The sequence below is a fragment of the Prunus persica genome, chromosome G1 (assembly GCF_000346465.2).
Source record: "Prunus persica cultivar Lovell chromosome G1, Prunus_persica_NCBIv2, whole genome shotgun sequence".
Taxonomy (NCBI): Eukaryota; Viridiplantae; Streptophyta; class Magnoliopsida; order Rosales; family Rosaceae; genus Prunus; species Prunus persica.
This window is the reverse complement of record NC_034009.1, coordinates 32,983,870-33,005,678: the sequence shown is the minus strand read 5'-3', so window position 1 is coordinate 33,005,678 and position 21,809 is coordinate 32,983,870. Positions and strand designations below refer to the sequence as shown.

At 39.8% G+C, this 21,809-nt stretch overlaps 6 protein-coding genes across 7 annotated transcripts; 2 read left to right on the top strand and 4 right to left on the bottom strand.

The window, feature by feature from the left end:
- Window positions 140-2,182, top strand: LOC18790616 (NADH dehydrogenase [ubiquinone] 1 beta subcomplex subunit 2). Of its 2 annotated transcripts, none has more exons than XM_007227459.2 (4): window positions 140-375; window positions 1,163-1,208; window positions 1,286-1,339; window positions 1,891-2,182. In XM_007227459.2, exons 1-3 carry the CDS (start codon window positions 272-274, stop codon window positions 1,337-1,339), a joined length of 204 nt encoding a protein of 67 aa, XP_007227521.1. In that variant the 5' UTR covers window positions 140-271; the 3' UTR covers window positions 1,891-2,182. The 2 variants fall into 2 exon arrangements, with proteins under 2 accessions (XP_007227521.1, XP_007227520.1); XM_007227458.2 differs by having other exon boundaries at window positions 141-375; window positions 1,904-2,182.
- On the bottom strand, window positions 2,463-3,394 carry LOC18788430. The gene has a single exon (XM_007224145.2). It carries the CDS (start codon window positions 3,225-3,227, stop codon window positions 2,463-2,465), a length of 765 nt encoding a protein of 254 aa, XP_007224207.1. The 5' UTR covers window positions 3,228-3,394.
- LOC18788845 (ATP-dependent zinc metalloprotease FTSH, chloroplastic) lies at window positions 4,535-7,954 on the top strand. The gene is made up of 5 exons (XM_007221842.2): window positions 4,535-6,142; window positions 6,632-6,878; window positions 6,981-7,164; window positions 7,283-7,454; window positions 7,595-7,954. Exons 1-5 carry the CDS (start codon window positions 4,808-4,810, stop codon window positions 7,814-7,816), a joined length of 2,160 nt encoding a protein of 719 aa, XP_007221904.1. The 5' UTR covers window positions 4,535-4,807; the 3' UTR covers window positions 7,817-7,954.
- LOC18793626 (probable serine/threonine-protein kinase At4g35230) lies at window positions 7,901-12,676 on the bottom strand. Its single transcript, XM_020564620.1, has 9 exons — window positions 11,979-12,676; window positions 11,739-11,874; window positions 11,017-11,150; window positions 10,709-10,814; window positions 9,867-9,952; window positions 9,391-9,579; window positions 8,901-9,065; window positions 8,714-8,827; window positions 7,901-8,366 (listed from the first exon to the last, which is right to left on the bottom strand). The coding sequence occupies exons 1-9, from the start codon at window positions 12,303-12,305 to the stop codon at window positions 8,115-8,117; spliced, it is 1,509 nt and encodes a 502-aa protein (XP_020420209.1). The 5' UTR covers window positions 12,306-12,676; the 3' UTR covers window positions 7,901-8,114.
- LOC18790598 lies at window positions 15,629-18,337 on the bottom strand. The gene is made up of 4 exons (XM_020563019.1): window positions 17,291-18,337; window positions 17,095-17,198; window positions 16,740-16,969; window positions 15,629-16,608 (listed from the first exon to the last, which is right to left on the bottom strand). The coding sequence occupies exons 1-4, from the start codon at window positions 18,084-18,086 to the stop codon at window positions 15,819-15,821; spliced, it is 1,920 nt and encodes a 639-aa protein (XP_020418608.1). The 5' UTR covers window positions 18,087-18,337; the 3' UTR covers window positions 15,629-15,818.
- Window positions 20,182-21,299, bottom strand: LOC18788308. Its single transcript, XM_007224127.2, has one exon. The coding sequence runs from the start codon at window positions 21,297-21,299 to the stop codon at window positions 20,268-20,270; it is 1,032 nt and encodes a 343-aa protein (XP_007224189.1). The 3' UTR covers window positions 20,182-20,267.

Sequence of the window (21,809 nt, the reverse complement as noted above, 5' to 3'; positions counted from 1 at the left end):
AAATGGGCCTTTTCTTGGGCTCAGGTTCAGTAAGCCGGGGGGTTTCTCTTGAATTTGGGTTTGGAGTAACATTGGTGAAGCGAAGCCCATAACTTCGTCGACTCATTAGAATTTAGAAAACAAAACTGGGTCAGCTCAGGTCAGTTTGACAGATGGTTTGTCAAGTGCGGAGCATTTTCTGAATTGAGATTTGAGATTTGAGAGTCTAGGGCTTCTCCTTGCGCAGAGAGACAGAGAGGGAGAGAGAGAGAGAGAGAAAGTGATTTAGGAAATGGGGGGAGGACATGGAGAGGGCACCACGTACAAGGGCTTCACGGTGCATCAGCCTAAGCGATGGCACACGCTCACCGGCAAAGGCATGTGCGCTATGATGTGGTAATCCCTCAGCTCTCTGTCTCCATACTCTTTCTTCATCTTTATCACAACTCTTCTTCACTGATTGAATCCGTTTTATATCTTACACTTATATTTCACTGATTTTGAATTTGTACAATTCAAATATTGATCAAATTTCATTCAATTCAATGCACCTTGTCATATCCGCTCTGCGTGCCTTGTTCTTTATCTTAAAGCATCGTTTTTTTTTTGGGCAACTTAGACATGGAGAAATGCTAACGGGAAGAAATGAGAATTCACTTAAACATTTGGGATTGAAGTTGAGGTATCTGGCTGTTGAATTTGGGTGGCTTGGGAGCTGAAATTGACTCATAGGATTTCTTGTTGTGAGTAACATTTGGTTGATGAGTAGGTTGTATGGAAATGGAACCATAATATCAAACATTACTTTCTGTATTTTCCTTGTGGGTAAGCTTATATTCTAGGCCGACTTCTAGTGGCTTCGGTGCTTGATTTTTAGCATAGAAGACACTAGTAATTGGAATCGTGCAATATGGGATAAAGTTGAAGTAGGGGATTGAGGTTTTCTTTAGGTGATTCGTGCATACAAATATTCCAGTAATGAATCATTAATCGGTTCATCTAAGTCTACCACTAAGTTATAGTTTTTCTTTCTTCCTTTTGAATTTTGGTCTCTGTGTTGCAACTATAAGGATAAATTTTGCATGTCAGTTTATGTTTCCGCCTCGCACTCTCTCTGTTTTCTATCTTCTCCGCAATAATATTGCAATTCTTTGTAGCTTACTGGTTTTGTTTAATTTCTCAGGTTTTGGGTGCTGTACAGGGCCAAGCAAGATGGTCCTGTAGTTCTGGTAAGAGCTTCTCTTGTTTCAATTTTCTCTGCAATTCGATATACTTACATTACTCACTTTCTTATTATGTCTTTTAGGGTTGGAGACATCCCTGGGAGGGGCATGGTGATCATTCCCATGGTGATCATTAGGTACTGTTCATCCTTTTTCGTCCCAGCTATAACTACTTGACAAGCACATATACTCATAATATCCACTGTATTTTATTTGCTTTATGTGATACTTATTATTTGGGGAGTGGGAGTCATACTCATGAACTCCTATTTAGAGTAGAGATCTGGCTACAAACTTGGCAATGTTGTAGCCGTGCTTTCACACTGTTCACTAACTATCACATGTCTTTTGATTTAGAAGCATGCACTAGGCTTAGTAGTTATGGGTTCTTGAATGTAGTAGATGCAAGGATCGTGATGCTATACATATGGGAAATCTGTGGGTTTCCCTTAGCTACCAGGCTTAATTATTTACAAATTGGTTACAGTTTATGTTAGGTTTGTCTTATGTTTTGTAGATGGCCTGCTTTTCTCTTTGAAGAAAGTGGCCAGTAATTGAGGAGGTCCATGAGTTGGTGGTCATCTTTGTTAGCTTGTGTTTCAGTTTATTAATTAATTAATTTATCAATTAGACTTTCAATAAGTAATTTATTTGCGTTGAAAGGAATGTGAAATGAAATCATCTTTAGTGTATTGTTGCAGGGGTCCTGTTGAAGAGGCAAGAGTTGGAATCATAAAGGGTTTTTCTGGTGGGATACTAATGAAAATGTCGTGTGAAACTTGTTTGTTGATTTCTGTTTAATAAAATGATTGTGAAGAAAGAGATTGTGATGAGCATGATGACATGAAACTACGTTTCAGAATGTTAAATTTATGATGTTTGTATGCTGCTATCCTGTAAACACATTGTGAGGTTGAAACTAGTTGCATTTTGCTTTGGTTTCAATTGTTTTAATTGTACCAGTCTTTCTTTGCAACTCATTTGAAGGTTCACTATGTTATGAACAGTTCCAAAGCATCATATTAAAAATCCACTGAAGTTGCAACCGATATATAATAGAACTCGAAAATCAGGCGGTGTGTGAAATTTCTAGCCAATGTATAATACGGAAAAAAGAGTCTATTGCAAAGAATCAAAGAATTCGTAAACATATTTAAGTTAAAAAAACAAAACAAAAAAAATAGAAGAATTGGGTTTATAGTAGTAGGTAGGTTAGCTAGGCCTAGGACTCTAGGAGGAGGAGGAGGAGGAGGAGGCTGGCTAGTTGGTGGTGGTAAGTATATTGAGAAGCGCAACTCTGGTGTGGATCAAACGCCTAAACATGCAGTCTAACTCAGCTTCAAGATCTTGAATGGCAATCTCTACAGCGTCCAATCTTTTGCTGGCACTTTGAAGCGCCGTGGCGTCGCATATGTCATACACTCTGTGTCTGTTTCCCCAACTCCAACGTGGACGCATGAACTTGGCCTTGATGAATATGGATTTGGTCGTACTAGTAGCTGATTTCCGGTCGAGCCAAGGAATGGAAATTAGGGACAAGAGAGTCTCCACGATGGAAACGGCGGTCACCCTCACTTGTCTCAGCACATCTACCACCACCCTAAGGTTGTGGTCCATGTATACAGAGGACGACTCTTGCAGTGGTTGTGAAGTACAGATACACATGGACGACTTGTTCTTTTTGATCCCTTTGAAAGAATTCAAGCACTTGACCGTCTCTTGCTTGAGCTTCTTCCTGTAGCAATTGTAGGCTCCTATTTTGTTATCAATATCCGCTTCTTGGTCGCTGCTTACTCTGCGCAACATGGATTGAAGGTCTTGGAGATGCTCTTTTACCATTAAAAGAACGTCTTTGGAAATGCCACACACATCCAACATTCGCAGAGATGCTTCTGAGACTTGATGAACCCATTTCTCCTGTCTGTCGTGGACGAGTGCTTGTTGGATCGTGGGTGAGTAGAGAAGGTTATTTGCAGAGTTATGCAGGTCTTTCAGAGCTTCAAAGTTTAGACATGCGATTGCCATGGTCGCTATTCTTAATTTGATGACTTTGAGTGAGATGAGGATGATGATGATGATGATATACGTAGGTGGTAGCTAAGCTTAAGGTACGTAGAGAGTTTGTGGTTGTGGAATATGATATGCAGTAGCTAGTGTTTGCAGTGTGCGATATATACCTCTGCATCTACATCGTCTGAACCCTACATATATATATATATATATATATATATGCATAGTGATGAAGCTAAAAGAAAGACACAGCTTTAGCCTTAGGCTGAATAATATTATTACTTAGATCTGAGATCTTCATGGAAAGGAAAGGACTAGGAAGAATCCTTTGGATGAGTACGGACAGAGTTGGAGATCCCTTTCCTTTGTATGTATATTAGTTAACAGGACAGCTAAGCCTAACCTAAGGGAAGGAAGGGACACCAATTTGTATTGTACGAACCTTCCATTCCATTCATATATGCCTATTATGTATGTATATGAGTTTCAGATACAGAAATGAATATATATCTGTCATATATCCAGTAGGATATCGGAGTAGGAGAGATATTGTTGTTGGTGATTAGACCCATAAAGCTAATCATACATGCACGAGGGAAGGGTGCCAGCCTGGTTTTGATTGTTAGAAACCAGACAAGATGTTTCTCACGAACATATTAATCAATGATCAAGACTTTGTTATAAAATGATCACTTCATTTACTTTACAGTGCTGTCTCTTGTCTGTGTGCACATATGCTTTTGTTTTCTCAATGTACGTACGACTTAGTACATGTATATATATATATATATATATATATATATATATATTCTGACACCAAAATCCACAGTTGGACAAGTTAAACGACCGACCTTCCAAGAAGTTGATCATGTCAAACTTCATTCACATTCACATTCACATTCACGTTCACACAGAGTCAGAGAGCTAGCCAGCTCCTTCTTCCTTGTCTTAAAAGAGAGAGAGGAGAGAGAATGATATTGACAATATGACAGCTTCTTCCTCTTTGTTCATGTAGCCCAAACTCGAAAAAGCAATGGGCTCATCACTCCAGATTCATGACCCAACAAATGATCAGCAATGGGCTTCATTTTTAGTTCTTTTTTTGTTTTTTTGTTTTAAACCAAACCAAAAATGAAATAATGTGGGTTGACAAACAAACAAACAAAAAACATACAAGATAATGAATGGATAGCATGTCGAACACGTAGGCACAGCCGAAACAAGCGTCCAAAGTTGATCATTTTTATGGTGTGGCTTGCTCCAACTTTGCTTACTTTGTTCGAAGAAGCAAAGTTGTTGAATCAAAATCCAAGTGAAAAAGCATTTCTCTGTCTCCATAAAATATCAACGCCAAAAATTCTAAGTTTGAAGCTTTGCCACGATATACGTATTTGATTTGACACTCACACTCCCTCCATTATAAAATAAGTAATGTCCAGAGAGTCAGTGTAATATCCTAAAGCAAAGGCAAAGGCAAATCTGAATTTATTATTTGGAAAATAGCTGAATTTATTGAAGAGATAACAGAAGAAAAGAAGGAGAGGAGGGGAAGAAAGAGTACCTGAAAACACCAACTTCCTTCGCTTTTCTGAGCCATGGCTTCAACCACCAACACCTTGCTCTCTTCTAACTTTTTTGGGACTAGAATCCTACACTCTCCTCCAACCCCAAAAACCACCTCCAGATGCACATCAGCACCAATTCCTCTGCCCTTCTTCTCCAAGAGAAACCTTTTTACCACCAAAAACATTTTCAACCAGAAACCCAATTCCGAGCCCGTCAAATCCGCAGCATCCCAAGCCACTTTAGCTGCCTTACTCTTCTCTTCAGTCACTTCACTCACCCCACAAGCCCTAGCCTTAGACGCCACACCCACCCCCACACCCCCACCTGTTCTCCAAGCCCAGCCTACCAAACCCAACGCCTCCTCTCCTTTCTCTCAGAATCTCCTCGTTACGGCCCCAAAACCCCAATCCCAGGTCGCCACTGACCTCCCTGAAGGCAGCCAATGGCGCTACAGCGAGTTCCTCAACGCAGTCAAGAAGGGCAAGGTCGAAAGAGTCAGGTTCAGCAAAGACGGTTCTGGCCTCCAACTTACTGCCGTGGATGGCCGACGAGCCTCCGTCATTGTTCCCAATGACCCGGACCTTATCGACATTTTGGCCATGAACGGCGTCGATATTTCAGTGTCCGAGGGCGATTCGGGCAATGGATTGTTCAATTTCATCGGGAACTTGTTGTTCCCAATCTTGGCCTTCGCGGGATTGTTCCTCCTTTTCCGGCGAGCGGGAGGTGGTCCCGGAGGGCCCGGTGGGCTTGGTGGGCCTATGGACTTCGGAAGGTCCAAATCCAAATTCCAAGAAGTTCCAGAGACGGGGGTGAGTTTCTCTGATGTAGCTGGAGCTGACCAAGCAAAGCTGGAACTGCAGGAGGTGGTTGATTTCTTGAAGAACCCAGATAAGTACACTGCCCTTGGAGCCAAAATCCCAAAAGGCTGTCTTTTGGTGGGTCCACCTGGTACCGGCAAGACCCTTCTGGCTCGGGCCGTGGCCGGCGAGGCTGGGGTGCCGTTTTTCTCTTGCGCAGCTTCAGAGTTCGTGGAATTGTTTGTGGGAGTGGGTGCGTCGAGAGTGCGGGACTTGTTCGAGAAGGCCAAGTCGAAAGCGCCGTGCATTGTGTTCATTGACGAGATTGATGCAGTGGGGAGGCAGAGAGGAGCAGGTATGGGAGGTGGGAATGATGAGAGGGAGCAGACCATTAATCAGCTGTTGACGGAGATGGATGGCTTTTCGGGTAATTCCGGTGTCATAGTTTTGGCGGCTACCAACCGGCCGGATGTTCTTGATTCGGCCTTGTTGAGGCCTGGTAGATTTGACCGACAGGTGACCGTGGACAGGCCTGATGTTGCTGGGAGAGTTAAGATCCTGCAGGTTAGTGAGTTTTAAATCTTAATCAATGCCTACACTATCAGTTCAATTGACTTCATTTCATTTTATCTCATCCTTTCCCACGGACCATAGATAGATAATTTAGTCGTTAACAAAAGAGTATGCTTTTTGACACACAAGAACATGAGCAGCTGATGTATGTATGTATGTTCTCAAGTCAGTTTAATCACTAATTCAGTGTATCTTGTGAAGCATAAAATCTATACATACATATGTATGCATTTGTATAGTATCTATTCTTATTTTTCACACAAGGTATCTCTATCAATCGAATTGTTACGATTGTTTTAATTAAGCATATCTAGATATTTGTTTCATGTTTTAGTGAGGTTGAAAGTTGTTTCAGTAGAATTATGTATTCCAGTTCAACAAACTAGCGTGCAATGTTTCAAGTCTCTGAGAATCCAAACCTCCCTATCTGTACCCATATTCCCAACTAAAGCACTTCTTATTTTTTTATTTTTATGGCAGGTGCACTCTAGAGGCAAGGCACTTGCAAAGGATGTGGACTTTGAGAAGATTGCAAGGAGAACACCTGGTTTCACGGGGGCTGATCTGCAAAACCTGATGAATGAAGCTGCCATTCTTGCAGCCAGACGCGACCTCAAAGAAATAAGTAAAGATGAGATCTCTGATGCTCTGGAGCGAATAATTGCTGGACCTGAGAAGAAAAATGCTGTGGTCTCAGAAGACAAGAAGAAATTAGTCGCCTACCATGGTATATAGAACAAGACCAGTTCTCCCCATCCCATAGAACTTGTTATTTTGCAATCAAATTTTTTTTTGGGATTGTGTATTCATCTGTCACGATTCTTTGCAGAGGCCGGGCATGCTCTTGTTGGTGCTTTAATGCCAGAATATGATCCTGTAGCTAAGATATCCATCATCCCTCGTGGCCAAGCCGGTGGTCTAACCTTCTTTGCTCCAAGTGAAGAGAGACTCGAGTCCGGACTGTACAGTAGAAGCTACCTGGAGAATCAAATGGCTGTTGCCCTTGGTGGAAGGTTAGTTGTACAAACTCTTCAGTTTTAATGTCTTAAAAGGGCGTTTCAGTTTCAAAAGGCTGTATTTAAAATCCTAGTGCATATGAGAAATTGTGTCCTCACACTATTGGCATTGCAGGGTTGCCGAAGAAGTTATCTTTGGTCAGGAAAATGTGACAACAGGGGCATCAAGTGACTTTATGCAAGTTTCAAGGGTGGCAAGGCAGATGGTTGAGAGATTTGGGTTCAGCAAAAAGATCGGACAAGTTGCTATCGGTGCTGGTGGTGGCAATCCCTTCTTAGGTCAACAGGTAGAGCAGTGGCTAGACTTTAATGGATTATTCTCGTTTGATGTGTGTTTTACTTGTGCCCATGGGATACAAGATAACTGATGGAAAAGATGAGCTAGCTAACTAACTGCCCATGGCTTGCATATGTGTTTCAATTGCAGATGTCGTCCCAAAAAGATTACTCCATGGCAACTGCTGATATTGTGGATGCAGAGGTAAGGGAGTTGGTAGAGAAAGCTTATTCAAGGGCCACGCAGATCATCACAACCCACATCGATATCCTCCACAAACTAGCCCAGCTCCTCATGGAGAAGGAAACTGTTGATGGTGAAGAGTTCATGAGCCTCTTCATTGATGGGAAAGCTGAGCTATATGTTGCATAGTTGGGACACTGAGCAAATTCATGTATTATCAGTCAGCGTAAAAATGTTGTATTATAAAGTTCATATACACAAGTACACATTACGAACCAATTAATTTTTTAATGAAATTAGGAAGCAAAATAGTTGGACTGAAACAAATTTCCCCTACCCCGTCATACATGATCTACATGTTTTGTTACAACTGCTGTAGCAGCTTCAATACAAAAAAGAACAAGTAAAAAATAAAAAATCTATGGCGCCAATTGTGTCACAAAAATAATTACAAGGCATTTCATTCAAGATCCTCTCTCCTCTCTATCTATCCTCTCCCTCCCCGTTGTCTTTTCTCTTCCAAGGTAGCAGCCTCATTCAGCATATCAGCTGCATCCTTGTGCATATCTAGCTTGGCAAGAGCAACGGCCTGCATGTAAAATGCTGTGGACCAGTCAGGGTAGACACATTGCGCTTGCATTGCATCTCGGAGGGCAGCATCTGGTTGATCACAAAGCAGATGGCATAAACTTCTTCGTGCATAGACAGTCGGAGAAACCATGGTCCCCACATCTATGAACTGCATTATAAATAGGAGGAGATTAATGAAGCATAGTTGCAATTACCCTAAAAGAAAGTAAAATGGCCATCCTATTTTCTAATTACGCAAACAGCTTTTTTATTAGGTACAGTCTCTGATATGAATACCGGTTTTTATCAACATCGCATAAAACCTTTTACTTTCTTTTACAATTCACAAGCAGCCCTGTCCTTTGTACTATGAAATACTAACAAATTTGGAACTCATTATCTACGAGAGAAGAAATGAAGTGCCTGACCCTTGTGGCATCAAAATATTAATCAAGTGTAAACTTGTTAAATGGGGGGCAGGAATGCATACTCTACCTCCTATTGAAGAATGCATACCTGAGAGTAACAGTCCATTGCTGATCTAAAATCTTTGTCACGAAATGCTAAGTCACCACGCTTTCGCGCCTCCAACATATCCTTCATTTGCTGAGTCCATTCTTGGAAAGACAACTAACACAAAGACAAACAGTTTCAGAAAGGCATCAGAGAACCATCTGAACCTACCTGTGCACAATCCAATTACCTCATTGGTTCCTTCATCATCTTTGTAGTGTGTCATTAACAAAATTTGATGGATGGCTGTGAGGTCCATCCTTGAACAGGCATCGCCCATGGCAGAAAGAGGATGTTGTGGAGTCGGAGGTGCTTCCTCGTGCTTTGGAATTCCCAGCATTGCATAAGATGGAACCTACAAAGCATCGTCATCATAAAAAATTGCTGACTATGCATGTTTCAGAAAATGTAGAGGTAGTTAAAATTGATTTGAGGGAACAAAATCAGACTGGGAAGGAGTGAGATTATGCTTGACACAGAATGATAAGAACAGGAAACATACAAGGTCGTTGAAAGTATAAAAAAAATAAACTGCATTTATTTAGGGAGCATAGTTGCACTACTTTTGGTTCAGAATGTTGGTGGTGATAATATTTAAAAAAAAGGCAATGTTTAAGAAACAAACAGAACGAAAACAACAAGTAATTGCATCCATGAGGAGAAAGGGCAGGAAGACTTACATCAGATTTATTTTGCAGTGGGGCAACTGTTGCAACAAGGCCTTTGGTATTTGGCCGCTCCCTGGGTTCATATTGCAAACATCGTGAGGCAAGATCAAAAACCACAGTCGCTTGTTCAGTGGAAAAATTTCCCTCCAGGTGTGAATCCATTAAGAGAATAATGTTTTTGCCACGAATCATATCAAGAGCCTGCAACACAAACATAAATTATAAGGGTAATCCAAAGTCAGCCTACATTATTATTTATTAAAAACTAAAAGATCATCCAGACAAAGGGCCCCTTATTGCCGAGTACTAAAGACTTTCGAGTAAGAGGCATTTGAACAAACAACTCCTCTATTACCAATTTACCATACAGCGTACGGACTTCCGCATAACTCATGGGCAGAAGCACTGCACTTTAATTTTTACAGACCATGGGTCCATTCGAAACTGAGTGAGTGGAGAACAAGGGCATGACATGTTAAAATACTTACATGAGTAGGAGGGATGTGTTTCCCACTGAGAAGATCCAAAAGGACAGTCCCAAAGCTGAAGATAACACTTTCCGGAGTTACCCTTCCTGCAGCATACACATATTATAGTTGGTAGGGAAGTCAACGTAATTCATAAAACCAAGAAGGACTCTTCATAAAACATAATCTCCATGCAGTGAAAATTATCACATTATATCATGTCAAGTTATGGAGCAAAATATTTCTTACACAAACTAGCAAGGGCATTTCACAAAACTTTCAAAACAATGACCAAGGCTTACCTGCTTCCAATAGTCTTACTCATTGCCTCACTATGCGTTCAGTTTACCTTCTTAAGGTATCTCACACTACTATATTTATTTAAAAACAGCCTTATGTCTGCTAACACAATCCGAAAGCTTACATACTACAGAAACATCAAACTCAGTTATTGATGAGTACACTAATATGTTAACGCCACATACATAAATAAATATCATAATAGCAGTTTCAATTATGTATTTATTGGCATGGAATTTTAAAAAATCTTCCAATTACATGGATCTCAATCTTCTTAATTCTTTTCAGCATAAAACTTAGTAATGTCGTTCTGCCAACTCTTACAACAACCTTAAGACATACCAATTTGCATCAAAGCGTTCCTCCCAAACAATAGCATAAATATCTTAAGCATACATTGACTAATTATATTGCACCCAAATCATTTTATATTATATCCAAACTGTTACAGACACACGTGTTAAAAAATGGAACTTTCTTAATGATTCAGATTTATCTCATACAACGAAAAGAGTATCTCAAAAAATTTCTAATAGATAATAAGAAGGAAGATAAGCAGCTACCATTTCTTAGATATTCAGGGGGTGTATACGCAAGATTAGTGCTGTAACTTTTTCCATCCCTACTGTTTTTCATCAACCCAAAACAAGAAAGCCGAGGATCGCCATTCTGCCAAGACCATCCACAAAATTACCACTTTGATCTCATGTAAACCCATGTATTCTTGGGATGGCATATTTTAACACAAAAGGAAATGTCTACTACTCATTTAAAAAACAAAATATAAAAAGATATGCGATGACATTATTTTACTTCTTGAAAATACTGAAAAACTAAATCTTCAAACTTGGGATAAGATTTGAGACAGCACCTCATCAAAGAGAACCCTATATGCATTTAAGTCATGATACAATGAGCGGCCTTCACCACTGCAATAATCCAATGCTTCAGCAATGTATAGAGCAACCCTTAACCGCATGGCCCACTCAATGGTCTGATTCTCCCCTGTCAAGAAAGTGTGAAGGGAATTTTATATCCGAAATACTTTGAAAAACTCTAGTCAATAAATTTGAGAGGTCAAAAACGAAATAGAAATCATAATTTGAAATGGAAATAACACACAGAACATATGCGCTCTCAAAAGCCAGGATGCCCCAATAAATCAATATCTATGGAAAAGAGGAGAAAGTTATATATCTTTGCAGGACTGACAACAAACCTAAATTGCAAATTAAAGTGTGCATGGATTTTCATATCAAATATTGATTATATACAAATTACAAAACATACAACCAATGGCATTCCTATTCTCTCAACTGAATAGTCCCTATAGCTGAATTCTAAATTCTACTAACTCGCTGAAACGCAATGCAACTTTAAAATATAGTAAAAAAAACTCAAAAGGGCGTTCCTCTCCTCCTCACATTTCAGGCAATTAGTCAAACGGATTTGATTTCTCGTGCAGAAAGGAAAAGCCAAGAATTGAGTTGGTGGTGAGGAAAGGATTCAAACAAAATCATTGAAGAATAGGAGAAAGAGTTATAAATCGAACTGTTAAAAGAATTTTATTTTTTCCTTGTTTTAAAAGCATACAGTGGAATAGATGTTTGGCAAGGGTATCATTGGGCATGTACTCGGCCACCAGCAGCCTCTCGTCGCCGTCGCAGCAATACCCGATCAAATTGGCAAGCCTTTTGTGCCTCAGCTTCCCAACACCCCAAGCTTCATCCTGAACCCCCAAACCCAAAAGAGAAGAAAAGAAATCCAATTAAATTGGAAATGGCAACCCTAAGCAAAATTGGAAATGGAGAGAGAGAGAGAGAGTGAGCATACGGCGAATTGCTTAGGGTCAGGCCAGGCCAATTTGGTAAATTTCTTGATGGCGATCCAACTAGGACTATTTTGGTTCTGGAGGCGGCCCTTGTAGACGACATTGGGGGCTTTGTCGCCGCTCTCGGAGACGATGAAGTCGTAGCTGAAGTTATTGGTGGCGTTTTTCAAGTCGGCCAGCGAGAACTCCGAGAATCCCAGTACGGCTCCCGCGGACTCGGTTCCGTTGGAGGCTTGAGGAGCCTGGTTGTTGTCGGTGGCAGTAGTGTTGCGGTGGTGCAGGTACTGCTGCTGACGTCCACGTATAAACGACGACTCACAGCACCCCATAACTCGGCCGAGCTGACTCAGTGACCCGCCTCAGCCAGCTCTTGTTTGATAAACATGAATGTCTGTATGTATGTATGTATGTATTTATACTAATATATATACAGATATGTAGAGGGGCAGAGAAAAGAAAGAGAGAGAGAGAGAGAGAGAGAGAGAGAGAGAGAGAGAAGTGGAGGGAGGGAGGGAGGGAAGTGCAGGGGCCGCAGGGGAAAGATCTCTATCTAAGGAGGAGTGATGTTGAGCTGCAGCTTTCTTTTCCTTCTCATTGCTTGCTTGCAGCTTGCTTGCGTTCTCTTTCTCTTCTTTCTTCACTGACAAAACCTCTGTTTCCTCCTATCCTACTATGTTGATTTGTCCTTTCTCTCTTTCTTTCTTTCTATGTCGTAAAGGGTATTATGGTAATTTGGTACTTGACATCCATCCAGCGGACCGACGTCTAAATTTTAGATAGGATTTGCCAAATGGATTGCTCAACAACAATACTACTTGTACTCAACAAGCCTCGTCTCGTCTCGTCTCGTATCGTACCGTCAAAATCTCACGGCACCGCAGGCACGACAAAAGTAACATCCAAATCTTAATCTTATGGACACAGGCTGGCGGTGCCCAACAAAAGTTGACAATGACATCATTAACCAAGTATCCTAAGATTAAATAGCAAAAGACTTGTTACTTTAATGATTTTATCTTCTTTTATTTATTATAGATATTTATAAAAAATTATCTGACTAATGACTAATGTCTAAAGAACAATCCACGCAAATCCCGATACTAATTTTTTTATAAATTTTTTTTTTTTGGTGGTCAATTTTATAAATTTTTTTTAAACATACCATTATTTAATTTTCGTTTATATGTCTTACATAATATAATATATAACAGCCCTTTTTATTATGTGTCTAATTATTTATTTTCAAGAGCATGCATAATGCATTAATATTATTTTATATACTCCTCTTTTCTCCATTAGTTTTATTTTTCTTTGTTTCCAACAATTAAACAGGGGGACTGGCGTATATCAGCTAATACGTATATGCGTACGTGTGAATGTGATAATATGAAGCCTAAAAGATAAGAGGGTGCGTCTCGTTTGAAGCTCCACTTGCTGCCAATTCCAAGTGGACGTTTTTGTATTGTATATATCTCTTTTCTTTGTTTGACTTCAAACTATTATGTCTAATTATGGGTTTTTAGGTTTTATCGTTTTTGAATTTTGATCAGATTCGTATTTTGGTTCATTAATTTTTAAATTATTCTTATGGTCTTTTAACTTTAGTTTCGTTAGAACAAATAATTAAAGCCGTTTCTGATTGTCTACGGCCCAAGGCAAAAGTCTAGAGTGTGCACTTCATAGAAAAATTAATCATTGAGATTATAACTTTTGGTAATAAGCTATTTTTTTTGATCAATTGCACAATATCTACCAAACCCTCCATTTACTCCCAAAATTATACACTACAAATCTAGAAAGCACAAATGACATTCAAAAGACACAATAACATAACAATAACCATTTTATAACGCCATATAAAAGTAACAAAAGGATTGAATCATTTGTGCATAATGTGATAATTTGTGCAACATAGATGGTAGTCATCTACAAAGAATAAATCATTAGCAATGGAGACAACTATAGTGGAAGTAATTAAAAATAAACAAAATCCGAATACAAACAAAAAATAAACAAGATTAAAGATCTCAAACTTGCAAGGAAAATAAAACCCTAATTCAAGCAACGACAATCAGATAATCTGCTACTAAGATATGATCTCAGATCTAAAGCGAGAGAGAGAGAGAGAGAGAGAGAGAGAGAGAGAGAGAGAGAGAGAAGAAGAAGGTCAAAACCAGAAGAAGAAAAAAAATGCGAAAATCGCATAAAGAAAACAAAAAAGAACAAGAAGAGAGGGAGATGAATAAATATTAAATTGTAAACAGTTTCATAGAGAAAGTCAAAAGCCATTTATCCTCTATTAGCACGCGGCTGCTCTCCTTGGGAAGAACGAGTCTTTACTTTTGTATTTAAGTTTGCAATTATTTAGTGTTTTTGGGCCCATCATATATGGGTTATAAAAGATTTGTGTGCCCTACTTCCCAAAAAAGAAAAAAAAACAAAGATTTGTGTGCCCCTCACAAATTTGGGCCATGAGCCGTCACCATGGGCCAAGGCTGGCTTTACAACTAGGAATGTCGTCAATTTTATTAAAATTTTTTGTTAAATTTGAGCATGTGCATGGCACATAGTGTAGTGTTAAGGGTCAAAATCAGAAATTACTTCACTCTCACTACTAACAACCAAAAAAAAAAAAATGACAATTGTCACCAAATAATGGTGACTGTTGCTACTTTTTTTTTTTTTTTTTTTGGTAGTGTCTTAGGGTACATAGGAAAATTTCGGTGGGGTTGGTTGGAGAGGTGGTTGTTATGGCAATGATAGGAAGAAGGTTTTTAAGTTTTTAGTTTTTAGTTTTATTTTTTACTTTTTTAGGTGAAAGGAATATTCATATAGTAGAAATTATAAAATAATACAAAAAGATCATTTTGCCATTGCATTTAACGGAAAAAATAATAAAATTGATCCATGACCATTTGTCCTAATGAAACTGAAGTTGAAGAACCACATGAATTATTTTGGAAATTGAGAGACCAAAATGTGAATCATGTAAAATTTCAAGGATCATTAGACCTAAAAACCAGTCTAATTATTTATTTATGCTATTCGTCAAAGCCCTTCTCAGCTTCTCAGTTTTTCACCATCACTCACAGAGTCATAACACATATAATATATTATATAGTCAGTCTTAAATCAAAATATGCAAAGAGATGGATGAAATATTTGTATTTTTTTAACATTAGAGTTCGACCCTGAGTTCGAACTGGGGTGCCATGGGAGAAAAGGGAAGTCTTCGACCCTGGGGTTCAAACTGGAGTGCCATGGGGGTAAGGGGGAAGCCACCACCATTGTGGTGGGAACCAATTGGCACAGATGAAGGCTTTTAGTTAGCCTTGTTGTATTGTAATTTGTATGTAATAAAAGTTCCCTTTTAATCATCAGTAGGTAGTTTCAAATAATTGAACCAATTCGTTTTGTCTTTCAGCAATCTTGGCATCTCAAAATTTCCCCCTCTACTCTTCTTGATTCACATTTATACCTGATCAACTTCTAAGGCACCATGTATTTTATGTACTTCCAAGTTCCAGGCCCCTAATCTTATTATATATATATTCATGACCAAAACCTTAATTAAGCACGCACCCATACCCATAGCAACAAATATAATGCAATTAATTGATATCAAAAGAAATTAGCTAGGGAGGGAGGGAGAGGGAGGGAAAACCACACACCTAATTTTCTATTACAATAACTAATCATCACTAGATTCCAGATTGAGGAACAAACCTATAGAATCTAGATGGATAATGGAAGATTACATGCCAGAAGTAGTAAGACTCAGGTAAGTCTAATTTATAAAGTACGTACTACGTAGGAGGAACAAGTCATGGACTTGTAATTATTCAGACACACAAGCCGGGGCTGTTGACTTTTTCAATGTGTGCATCAAGCTCTTCGTATGCTTTCAGGGAGTTTGCAGTGAATTTTTCCATGGCCATTAATGTCTGCTTCAGATCCCATACTAGATTCCTTGATCCAATATTATTCTCTCTCTCTCCACCCTCCTCTTGTGCTGCCTGCAAACTCAAACCAATAATATTCTTTTTTCCTCTACCTCGCATCAGCACCTTTTGCATTGTCCTTTGCTCCTCCTCCTCCTCCTTCCCCTCCTCCACAAGTCTTAGTTTCCTTGCTACATCTTTGTTTTCAATTGCCATTCTTTGCAGCAATGTTTCTGCATCAACGTGGTGTTCCATTAAAAGCAAATGTATACGAGTGTAAAATCCCCGGATAGCTTCAATAACTTCCTTCCCTGAGAGTCTATCCATAGCTTGAGACCACTGATTACATATCACAAAAGCTGGGGGTGCACCGAGTCTACCAGGAGACAGAGGTACTACTACTGCTGCATCACCCTCCTCATCTGTCTGCGGTGATGGTTCCTGTAGAAGACATCTGAGAAGCCAACCATTTAGTGCTTTTACATACCCCTTTTGGGTGGCAATCCAATTGGAGAAGCATACATTCCAGTTTTGAAGCTCTAACTTGAGTTGAATTGCAGTTTCAAGATCATGCGCACCGTTCAACTTCGCGTTGGATATTGCAATTGCATCCAAACTCTTGGAGGCTTCCGCAATTGCTTGGTATTGACTCTTGTGACATTCTACCATAGCTTTCCACATTCCAAGTAATCTGCACAAGTAGTCAATTATCCATACCACATGATCATGATGTGTAGTATATTGTGATATTTTGTATGAGTTGTACCTACTCTACTCAATCAAAACAGAATTCAATCAATCAGATAGACGCGTGGTACGTACCTGTGAATGAATTCAACAATCTGCGGCCACAACTCCTCTTCCCTCAACTTGTTTATGGTAACTGATATTCTGTCAACAATATGAATTGCAATTTTCATTTTTGTTGAAACATTGTGAAGTGCAGTCCGAACAGATTCAATTTTAGGAGACTCAGCGGTGGCCTTATTGTGTTCCAATTGTTTCAGCATTCGACTCTTCTTCTCATGCGTTACGCGCAATCTTTCCTCAGCCTAATTCATTTCATTATAAGCAAGCGGATGTATAAAATCATAAATGACATTGACAACAAATTCAAATGCAGGCGAATATGCTCAAAAGCCTTAAAAAAAGACACCCTATGACAGATTAAGCATACCTTGACTTCGTCGTAAAGTTTCTTTTCCCACAAGAAGAGCGTCTTCAGAGTGTAAGATAGGCTCTGTGAGCTCACCAAGCCTTCACGGTTACCAAAGCCATACTCTGTTTCTCCAAAACGAACGCATCAAATTAGTTATTAATATTAATTTTTATTTTATTTTATTTGGAAAGGAAGAGAAAAAGAGAGATTATACCCTGATGAAGAGAAATTGTGTGATGGTGAGACTGCAGCGACTTCAAAACTTGATTGCCGGACTCAGATGCTCTGTCAAAGAGAAGGTGAAGCTCTCGCATGGCCTCTGCTTCTGCAGAGACACCCTGTTTGTTCTGTTCGTTCTGTTTGTTGTGTTTGACAGACATGGCCAAATGAATCGTCTTCTTACTCTTCTCTTTCGGCCTAGTCTGTTGTTCTTCCTGCTGTCCAATGTCATTATTAATATTAATATTGTTATGTTTGATTTTGTCAGCAGTAGGAGTAGCGGCTTCTTCAGGCTCCAAATGAGTAGAAGAATAAAGTGGGGATGGTGGGTATCTCTCCCTGTCGTAGGCGTCAAAGAAATTAAACAAATCCCAAGTGGAGCTGATTGGAGACGGTGGCGGAGGAGGGGGTTTGGAAGCCAAGCCGCCGCCTAGATTCCTGTAATATTCATCACCATCATTAACTGGAGTTGGCGCTTCGTCCGACCGTTTACGGGGACCCTTTAGTTCGGTTTCGGATTCGGAGTCGGAAGGGAGTTGGAGGTGCGAGGTCGAGTCGGATTCTGATTCTGATTCTGGTGGTCCATTACAATTACAATGATTCTGAATGGTATAAACATCATCGAAGAAACGGTGGAGAGAGGGGCCAAGTGTCCTGAGGGAGGCCAAGTAAGCCACGTGAGCATCGGACATGGCTTGGGTTTGGCTGATAGCTTCCTCCAGGAACTTGCACCGGTCACGGCATAAAGCCACCGCCGGAAGATCCTCCACCTTTGAGGCGGCGCACCCCATGTTCACAAGCCTTGACACAACACTGAAAGGGAGAGACAGAGAGAGTGAATAAAATAATTACCAAATGAAATAAATAGCAGGAAGACAGTGCGCTGCGGGACACTAGACCAACAACGTTCTCTGATTTGCTCTGTTTTGGGTTTTCAGGCTGCACAACTTAAGTAGATAAAGAAGGCTTAATTGGTAATTTGGCATTTTTATGGGTATGCGCGTGAGTTTTAATTATCTTTCCTTCCTTAATGTTGTGTGTTTGTTTGTGTGCAAGGCTGTTGAGGCCGAGGCAGGAAAATATAACGTCTCTTTGCGTTGTTGCCCCTTCTTTTTATCTTCTTATCTGCACTCATACTCACTGAAACAGGAATGGGATTGTAGTTGAAGGCCATCCATTTTGCATTATGAAACATTTGAAAACTGCTTAAAATGAAAAAGGTATGTTTTTTTCTTCTTTTAATTTCATGTTCAAAACAAATAAAGATGATTCATAAGTAAAAGGTTTCTGCCAAAAAGAGAAAATAGGGAAAAGCGTCAAATAATTAATTATGATGTCCAATTAAAATGACAAATTATGGCAAGTAACCGTTATGGCATGCATGTGGAACTGTAGAAGCAAATTTGGCAAGGAAAGGAAAGGAAATAATTCAAAATAACCAGGATTGGTAGGTAGGTAGGTCTAATAGTAAGCATATGAAGTCAAGGTAGCAAAGAGTAGTGATGTTTTTAAAAAGCGGTTAGATTCTTGAATCTGACGAAGATATCTTTCATAAAAGGAGGAGATGCTGCTGCAGCGGCATATTCTCATATCATAATATATGGGATGGATATGGTGGTGCAATTCCAACTGGATCAACTTTGTCTGATTCTGTTCGTGTCTGTCTCACTTTTATGCTTTGCTTTTCAAGTGGGGGTGGGAAGACGTACGGAGACGACCAGGGAGAAGAAAAAAGAACCAGAAGACATGGTCCCTGACCCTCTCTGTGTGTACGGTTACATGTATTGATTTGATATTGAATCCCATAATAATCTATGCATTTCTAGGGTTTAGGTAAAGCCACACTTTCTTCTACCTCTCCTCCACCCATCCATGTCGATCCTTTCAAGAAATTAAAAAAACATCATTGGATTGGAGGAGCCAAGAGCCAAGAGCCAAGAGCCAAGAGCCAAGAGGGAGGATCGACTACAATTGTCACAGAAAATGCGGATTTGTTTCTGAACGAGACGAGAGCATAATGCATTGGTTGGTTAAGACTTAAGAGCCCAGTATACAAATTACAATGGAGTCACGTATCCAGTTAAGTCCATGGTCATCAATCCTGGGCAGCCCATGCCAAAATCTACGCATTACTTTCAGCCTGTTAGTTAACTTAATGATGATTGGATTCAAACTGCCATGCCCTTTCTTTTTCTTTTTTCTTTTTTTCTTGAATATTTATATTTTCTTTATAGCTAGCACAACTGCAATGAGTAAAAATCTGCCTTCCATTCAACCTCAGAAACATAACAGATGCATATAAAAATACACTAGCCAATGCACCCTTTTTTTAATTACCAGTCCTATCTAATAATTGACAATATGGACCTGGAAAATTAAAGGAGCTACCTCAATAATTAACGTTAAAATTTATGCACTACACTTTTTCTCTCTTTTTCACATAATTAGTCATTCGCTAATCATCGGGTATGTGACACACGCGCATTAGTTATTAGTATTAGCTAATTAGCTAGCTAGGGAATAATTAGGGACTATAGATACCCCTTAACTCTCTACTATATTTATATGTGTGTGCGTGCCGCGCGTTGGTTTGGAAGAAGGAAAACATGCATATTGCTTTGCTTTGCCGTAGCCTTAAGCTAAAATCAACTGTCAATGACGGTGGAGAATATTGCGCACACACATACAGAACAAGAGAAAGTTGACGGGGCATGCATGATGCTTAATTACAAGGGGGTGAAGGGTGCATTATTGATTAATTATCGAGCATTAATCTTATCATCAATCTTCAACGGGAATGTTATTCTTTCTTTCTTTCTTTCTCATCCCTTTTGCTAATATACACCACACAATTCTATTAATTCGACATACAATTAATTCTATTAATTTGTAGTATAGAAAATACAACTAATATAATTAATTAATTTGAAGACACAAGCAAGCAATTGATCGACTGTAATTTACACAAGAAATTAATTAAATAGGGTGAGAGTGTTGAGCAGCGAAACCCTTGCGTTAATCAAACTCCTGAAAACTGTTTCAGAGCAAGTTTCAATGGCGGCGATAGAGACCTCCAGTTCCTGCATTTTCTTCAATGTTATTTTCACCTCTTCTTCTCCTTTCTTTCTTAAATTTCGTAAGCTCTCAACTCCAATATTATTGACTCGTACCCTACTATGATCCTCGCCATCCTCAACGGCCTCCTTGCACCTCATCAACCCCATTGAAAATAATATTCCCATCCACGACCACCTTGACGACGAGATGTTCGATTTTGATAATGACGTTGTTGGGCAGCCGGATGAGAGTGCTGCAGCAATTCCGTTAAACAGGGCAAGAGACACCGTCACCGTCACTTGAACGACCTCGCTCATAACCCTAGCCAGCTCATGATCAACAATATTACTAGTAGTATAGTAATTACTATCGCCGACATGCTCCAACGGCGCGGCTGCCGGTCCTGGCCTTCCAACAATACAACGAACTGCGTTGACAAGGTTGATCATTTCCTTGGCCATTCTCTTTCTAGCTCTGACGTACAATGCTATCTGGGAGTCGTCTCTCTTCCTCAAAGCGACTTGAGCTGCAGAGTGGTCCTGTTTGAGAGCGAAAACTGAGGTACGGAAGATTCCATAGACGTCAACAAAGCGAAGGAATTGGTCTAGAAGGTTGTCGAGCCAGCAGCAGCTGGCGGAGTGGGAGCGCAGGCGGCGGAGGGAGTCTTGGGTTTGAGGAAGGCGGAGAGTGTCGTCAAGGCAGTGGTGCAAGTCTCTGAGGCGGGTCAAGCCTTGGCAGAGCCAATCGGAGAAGGAGAAAGAGGCCGTCGCCCATGATTGAAGGTGAGCGATGTGATCCTTGAGCTGGGAAATCAAGGGGTGAGATCTGGTTGGGAGACTGATGGATCTGGTGTGATGAGACAACTTGGGTGCTCGCACTTTTGCCTGACGGCTATTTGGAATGATTTTGTTGGGGAAAGAAAGCGACCGCCGGAAAACGCCTGCCATAATGTCTTCGACTTACGTACGTACAGGCTGTCGTATTAATTTGTAGAACGCTGTTGAGATCGACATGTATATATACACTGTGTATGTGGATGATCAATAATCAATAATCAATAATAATGAAAAATATTATTCATTGGATGAATTGATGATCTATTCTGTGGGCAAGTTAACTTAATCATACAGCTGATCGCTGAGCTGTTTTTATTTCTCCTTCCTTCTACTCCACAGTCTACTCCCTCAATCAATCATGTGGTTTGGGAGAGGGAACAGTTCCACGTGGTCAGTTCAAATCTTTCTTTTTCTTTTAATTAGGTAGCTAATTCTTTCTTTTTCTTTTTCTTTGCTTATACAACTTGCAAATAATTCTGAAAGATAAAACTTTTTAAGAAAAAATTAATAAGAAACGTTTCCAGTCAGAGTCAGTCATAAATTGGGGTGTGTCTACGGTCAATAGAGTCTGACCACCAGGTTGGAATCCCAGCAACGTCCTTAGCTCTTAATAATTCATGT

Excerpts from the sequence above, each read along its gene's own strand:
- LOC18788845 (XM_007221842.2), top strand. The coding sequence starts at position 4,808 with ATGGCTTCAACCACCAACACCTTGCTCTCTTCTAACTTTTTTGGGACT. Across the intron at positions 6,879-6,980 it reads GAAATTAGTCGCCTACCATG|AGGCCGGGCATGCTCTTGTT; the intron begins GTATATAGAACA and ends GATTCTTTGCAG. Across the intron at positions 7,455-7,594 it reads ATCCCTTCTTAGGTCAACAG|ATGTCGTCCCAAAAAGATTA; the intron begins GTAGAGCAGTGG and ends TTTCAATTGCAG.
- LOC18788430 (XM_007224145.2), bottom strand. The coding sequence starts at position 3,227 with ATGGCAATCGCATGTCTAAACTTTGAAGCTCTGAAAGACCTGCATAAC.
- LOC18793626 (XM_020564620.1), bottom strand. The coding sequence starts at position 12,305 with ATGGGGTGCTGTGAGTCGTCGTTTATACGTGGACGTCAGCAGCAGTAC. Across the intron at positions 10,815-11,016 it reads ATAGGGTTCTCTTTGATGAG|AATGGCGATCCTCGGCTTTC; the intron begins GTGCTGTCTCAA and ends TGGTCTTGGCAG. Across the intron at positions 9,066-9,390 it reads CACTGCAAAATAAATCTGAT|GTTCCATCTTATGCAATGCT; the intron begins GTAAGTCTTCCT and ends GATGCTTTGTAG.
- LOC18788308 (XM_007224127.2), bottom strand. The coding sequence starts at position 21,299 with ATGGCAGGCGTTTTCCGGCGGTCGCTTTCTTTCCCCAACAAAATCATT.
- LOC18790616 (XM_007227459.2), top strand. The coding sequence starts at position 272 with ATGGGGGGAGGACATGGAGAGGGCACCACGTACAAGGGCTTCACGGTG. Across the intron at positions 376-1,162 it reads GGCATGTGCGCTATGATGTG|GTTTTGGGTGCTGTACAGGG; the intron begins GTAATCCCTCAG and ends TTAATTTCTCAG. Across the intron at positions 1,209-1,285 it reads AAGATGGTCCTGTAGTTCTG|GGTTGGAGACATCCCTGGGA; the intron begins GTAAGAGCTTCT and ends TATGTCTTTTAG.
- LOC18790598 (XM_020563019.1), bottom strand. The coding sequence starts at position 18,086 with ATGGGGTGCGCCGCCTCAAAGGTGGAGGATCTTCCGGCGGTGGCTTTA. Across the intron at positions 16,970-17,094 it reads AACTTTACGACGAAGTCAAG|GCTGAGGAAAGATTGCGCGT; the intron begins GTATGCTTAATC and ends GAAATGAATTAG. Across the intron at positions 16,609-16,739 it reads ATTGTTGAATTCATTCACAG|ATTACTTGGAATGTGGAAAG; the intron begins GTACGTACCACG and ends CTACTTGTGCAG.